At 45.5% G+C, this 5,789-nt stretch overlaps 1 protein-coding gene across 1 annotated transcript in view; it reads right to left on the reverse strand.

Annotated features, from left to right (window-relative positions):
* The window catches only part of SNX29 (sorting nexin 29), a 507,745-nt gene that overhangs the window by 179,804 nt on the left and 322,152 nt on the right, over positions 1-5,789 (reverse strand). The window contains exon 17 of the mRNA XM_081818879.1: positions 5,124-5,240. Within this exon, the coding sequence (XP_081675005.1) occupies positions 5,124-5,240 (117 nt within the window). The remainder of the gene's footprint in view (positions 1-5,123; positions 5,241-5,789) is intronic.

Raw genomic sequence — 5,789 nt, forward strand, 5'->3', positions numbered from 1 at the left:
AGAGAGAGAGAGAGAGCAACCACAAGTGGGTGGAGGGACAGAGGGAGAGGTAGACTCCCCGCTGAGCAGGGAGCCCAATGCGGGGGCTCGATCCTAGGACCCTGAGATCATGACCTGAGCTGAAGGCAGATGCTTAACCAACTGAGCCACCCAGGCATCCCCCAGTTGCCATATTTATAAAAGAGGATAACACCCTCGCTTGATTCACAGGCTTCTCTTCAAAATTAACTGAGAGAATGAACATGAAGACCCAGTGGGTGCCTAACACATTGTCAAGAACTTGATAAATCGTGAGCTGGTGATGGATGCTAGCCCCCCAGAAGGGTTTCCTCCAACAGGTGGAGGAGAATGGAAGGTGGTGATGGTCCTCCCCAGTGCCCTGGAAATCTTTTAAGGCACGATCTCTGGGGCTTCACCCAGCCAAGCTGAGTCCCACGGACTGCCAGACAATCTTCTAATCCAAATGTAGGGTTTCACAAGAGTGTTATGCTACCCGTTGTCCTAAAAATAAAAATGAGAAACTCAATATCCATCAGTAGGGGTCTGGTTAAATAAATTACGGTATTGCCAGTTCAAAGGAACACAATGTAGCTCTTAAAAAGAATGAGGTATATCTGTATGTAAAATACAATAAAAAGATCTCTTAACTACATTGTTAAGTGGGGGGAAAGTCATATTGTGAACAGTGAATAGAATAGGCAACCAGTTACTAAAACATGTGGGAGTATGCATGCAATTTACTCGGGCATCCATTTCTGGAAAGACAAACCCAACACTGGGGGGTCATTACTGACTCCAGGGAGGAAGGCTAGGGGCCCGCGATAGGAGGGAGATTCACTCACTTTTCACTGCATGCTCTTTTAGACTACTTGCCTTTCTAGCGTGGGTCTAACAAGATTTGTCAAGAGTCCAAAATTTTACAAGTTCCAATTGTTTAAAGAAAACTCCAGTCTTTCAAGGCACACAGATCTGTCACTTCTCACTGTAGGACCTTGGCTGAGTTAGTCCATACCCGAGCCTCAGTTTTCTCTTATGCAAAATGATATCATAATAGTAATTACTGCTAGGGTCTCGGAGGATTAAATGGAGTACTAAAACTTTAAAAGTGTTTAAATTTGGGGCAGACATCAATACATGCTACCTATTAAAATCGAAGTTGTTGACTTACAGCAGCTGGTTCATCGTTTCCATCATCCACAAGGAGAATAATGCACTGAAGGTGCTCCCTGAAGATGCACCTGCACTGAAAGGAGTCACTGATCTTGTCTTCAGCATAGAGGACACAGAGGCACTTCTCCAGGATCCACACTGAACCTCTCCTAAGGGACGGGACCACTCCTTGGTCCTCACCTGCTATCAAGTCCCCCTCCAGTAAGGCGGCCTTGGAGTATGCCAGGATGCAGGGATACGAGCCATATTGCCTAAGTCTTTAACGTGGGACACAGCCGGGAAGGACACAAAGAGGGACCCTTGGGACCTTGCCTGGAAGGGCAATGGGTAACACAAGGGAACCCACCCATACCTGCTCTCCCCAAATCCCCAGAGTTGATGGAGCTTGAGAAAGAAAACAGACTTTGTGGATTAAAGCGGAGTTTGAATCCAACTCCATGACATACTCATTGAAAGATTCAGGACCTCTCTGAGCCTCAGTCAAGCTATAAAACAAAGATGAAATCACCTCCCACCGAGGGTTCTTAGTGCACAACAGGTACCTACTGTGTTTCCCTCGTAGGAAAACCTGTATCTCAGTAATGAATGAAATCCACAAAGATCTTGTACACATCTTGAACACGTAAGGAGTGAGGGAAACCAACTCAATTGGGGACTGCACTGTAGGTCTTTAAGCACAGGAGGTAACATTCACATGCTGACATCATATAAAGGAAGTACACACCACCACCTGTGAGGGCAAGGTATCCAAAAAAAAAAAAAATCAAACCTGAAACTCATCTACACTCTACAGCTGATGACCAATTCAAAAGAAAGGCAAGGAACAGAGGAACATGGTAAGGATTACCATGGGGTTGCTATCAACAAAATCCTAAATAGGAGACCGTTCAAAAGGCCAGGTTTTTCAATAGTAACAAAAGGGGGGGGGGGTAGATATGGAGGGTAATGTACAAATTGAGATGCTAAAAAGACCTATCACCCAACTGCACTGTTTGCACTGCACTAAGACCCTGATTAGAGCAAATAAAAAAATTTTTTTGAGATAACTGGAGAACATTCAATACTGATTGGACATTTGAGGATACTAAGGAATTATCATTAATTTTTTAGGGATGATGATGGTACTATAAATATCTTTTAGTGATAAATACTGAAATATTTGTGCCTGAAATAATATCATGACTTGGATATGTGTCCAAATAATCTGAGTTGGGAAGGGACTGAACTGAGTAAGAATGAGTCAAGAATGACCCTGAGGAGATTACTGCAAAGGTGAGTGATGGGGTTTCATTAAATGACTGTTCCTTTGCCACAGGCTTAAAATTTTCCACTTTTATTAAAAAGCTTGTAAGTAAGCCATAGGCTGGAATATTGACAACATGCATAACTGAAAAGACAGGTAAAGAACCACTAGAAATCAGCAAGAAAACACATGCAATCCAACAGGAAACTGGCACAGGCTGCAAGTCATCACAGAAGTGGAAACCGAAATAACAAGCTGGCAAATGGCAAGATGGTCCGCTTCGCTTGCGATCATAAAAACACAAGTTAAAACCCGCCTGGTGCCCAGAAGTGTTGGCAGGAACTCCTGCACACTGACTGAGAGATCATAAACAGGTATTAAAAAAAAAAAAAGTAAAACTCAGTAACGTTTAAAATACCAAACCACACAATTTGGCAAGTTCGCCCTCGGGCGCAGAGATCTCAAGGAAACGCTTGTGTAGTGGATGCAGGAAGTGCTAATACAGGACTGCTAGGATCGGAAAGAGAGACAGGCAGACCTGGTGTGCTTCCGGATGGAAAACACCGCCCCAGCGACAGCGATGTTCGCAGGAAAATTAAACCTCCAACCCAACCCCCAGACCCAAGTGCCAATTCAAGAAAATACAAGCAAAAGAGGGGCCTGAGAAGAACGCTGCAGAGGTGCCATAAGCCAGGTTCAGGTGGTGACACAACCCAGGGTCTTCCACAAACACATGATAAGGAAAAGAAAGAGAAGGAGGACGCGACGGATGGACAGAAACATCAGCGAGTGCTTCGATTCACGGACAAAGGGAGGAAAACGGTGGTGGGCAGGGGCTGGAGGAGGGAGGAATGGGGCGCCAGGGTTCCATGGGGCAGAGATCTGGCTGGGGAAAAGGACAAGCTTCAGGAGACGGAGGGAGGTGAGGGTTCCACCTAAGGCCACCCCACCACATAAGATGGTACATTTCAGCCTCTATTTTACTCAAGTCAAAACAACTGTGTTAAAATGAAAGGAGAAACACAAGAGACATAACCAATGACGACACATGGACCTCACGTGGATCCTAATTTTTTAAAAACTCTAAAAAATTATGGAACAGTGAGAAATCTGAACACATTTGATGGTATAAAAGAACAAAGGGTAATGGAGGGATGATGATGATATCATATTTATGGTTTCCTATTTTATTTTTTTTTAAAGATTTTAGGATCTATACAGGGTGGTCTATAAATGAAGTAACACCTAGTATCTGAATCAAAATAATACATAAGGAGAAGCAGGTGCGGGTAACTTCAAACAAGACTGACCACCACTGAGGACAGTTCTATTGATGAATTTGCCTAAGATTCTTTAATCTATGGACATCTAACATTGGACACAATAAACCTTTGAAATGAAGAAGCTATTGTGAACATGTACAAGAGGACAAAATGCTCTCGGCATCATGGTTTGCAATAGCAAAATAATGCAAACAACCTAACTGTCCAGTAAAATGCAACTGGATTAAAATTATCATGGTACTTCGCTCAAGAGAGAACTCAAGAGTCAAGGAAGTGAATGAACCAGACCAGGCCCCCCGCCCAACCATGGTGGTTTGGCCAGGGAATGTCTGGCAATGTCTGGAGGCATTCTTGGATGTCATGACTGTGTGGGGTGCTACTGGCCTCTAGTGGGTAGAAATCAGGGGTGCTGCTAAACATCCTACACAAAGCACAGGACAGCCCCCACAACAAGTAATCACAATCTTCCCCCTTAACTGTGGGGGATACGTTCCAAGACTCAGTGGATGCCGGAAGCTCGGGACAGTCCTGAACCCTACATATACTCTGCTTTTTCCTTTATGTGATGCCTATGACAAAGTTTAATTTATAGATTCGGCACCTAAGAGATTAGCAACAACAGCAAATAGAATAATTTTAACAATATACTGTAATGAAAGATGTGAATGCATCCTCTCTCTCAAAATATCTTATTGTCCTTTATTCCCCCTTCTTTCTTGTGACAATGTGAAAGGACACAACGCCCACATGAGGAGATGAAGGAGGTGAGTGACGGAGGCGTTGTCATGTGGCATTTGACTACAAATGACCTCCTAACAACTCGCCAGAAGGACGGTCATCTGCTTCCAGACCATGGCAAAGTGGAACCGCAGATATGGGGGGACTACCCTAAGGGGGCCAAAGTATCAAGAGAGCCACAGTTTGAAAATCCTCTACTAGAACTGTGTGAGATACTCCTCAAACCACAATACTGACTTAAAAACAAACAAAAACAAGGGCCAAGGAGATATATACAGGTAGCATCATCTAAGTAAAGGTTACACAAAACCAAGACTGTTGCTCATGGAAATTTATGTAGTGAAGCATAAAAACAGGAAGGAGAAGGCTATACACTGATTTCAGGATACTGACTATGGGGTGCGGGGGCATGAAATGTTGCCAGGGGGAGGCTTCAAATAGAATTGGTATCACCGTGTTTATTCTACCCCTTCCCACCCGAAGCAAAGTGTAGGGAAGGTTAATGCACATGAAATCTGGACAGTGGGTACATGACAGCTCACTCTTTTGGTCTCCGTACTTTTCTATACCCTTGGCACTGCCAACGATGAACAAACTCAACAGTGTGGTTGTGGGCAGCAGAGGCTGGGAAGACAGACAAAGCAGGCAGAAGAGTGAGGCTGGGACCTTCCCAAGGGGGGAGCACTCACCGGTCCCCGCAGGTCAATGAGCTCCTGCCTCATCTGGGACACGAGGGCCTCCTTGGCCACCAGGGCCCTGTGCAGGCGCTCGTTGAACTCAATCAGCTCGCCGTGCATCTCCGCCACCTGGAACACACAAGCACCAAACAGTCAGGCTCAGAGGGCAGACCCGCACGCCACCCCCCAGCACGCGTCCCACCTTCTCCAGGCCTGCCACTCGTCAGCAAGGCACCAGGAGGTTGTCGGGCCGGAGGCACAACAGTGCTTACCTATGAACTGCGCAAAGCCGCCTCTAAGTCGAACATATCTGTGACTGGGTTGACGTGAACACTACAGAATCAACCGTCCGCAGTTTATGGTCAGGACAGGGCCCTATCAGGTCATTTTGGGCCTTTGGTTTCTATCCTTCACGGACACTTTTCTAGCCAAGGCTTTCTTCCTCATCTGAGTTGTGCCTGCCAAGAATCACCCGGCTAGGGCGCCTGGGTGGCTCAGTTGGTTAAGCAACTGCCTTCGGCTCAGGTCATGATCCTGGAGTCCCTGGATCGAGTCCCGCATCGGGCTCCCTGCTCGGCAGGGAGTCTGCTTTGCCCTCTGACCCTATCCCCTCTCATGTGTTCTCTCTCATTCTCTCTCTCTCAAATAAATAAATAAAATCTTTAAAAAAAAAAAAAA

This window comes from Leptonychotes weddellii, chromosome 5, assembly GCF_054177405.1.
Source record: "Leptonychotes weddellii isolate Sample4059 chromosome 5, ASM5417740v2, whole genome shotgun sequence".
Classification (NCBI taxonomy): Eukaryota; Metazoa; Chordata; class Mammalia; order Carnivora; family Phocidae; genus Leptonychotes; species Leptonychotes weddellii.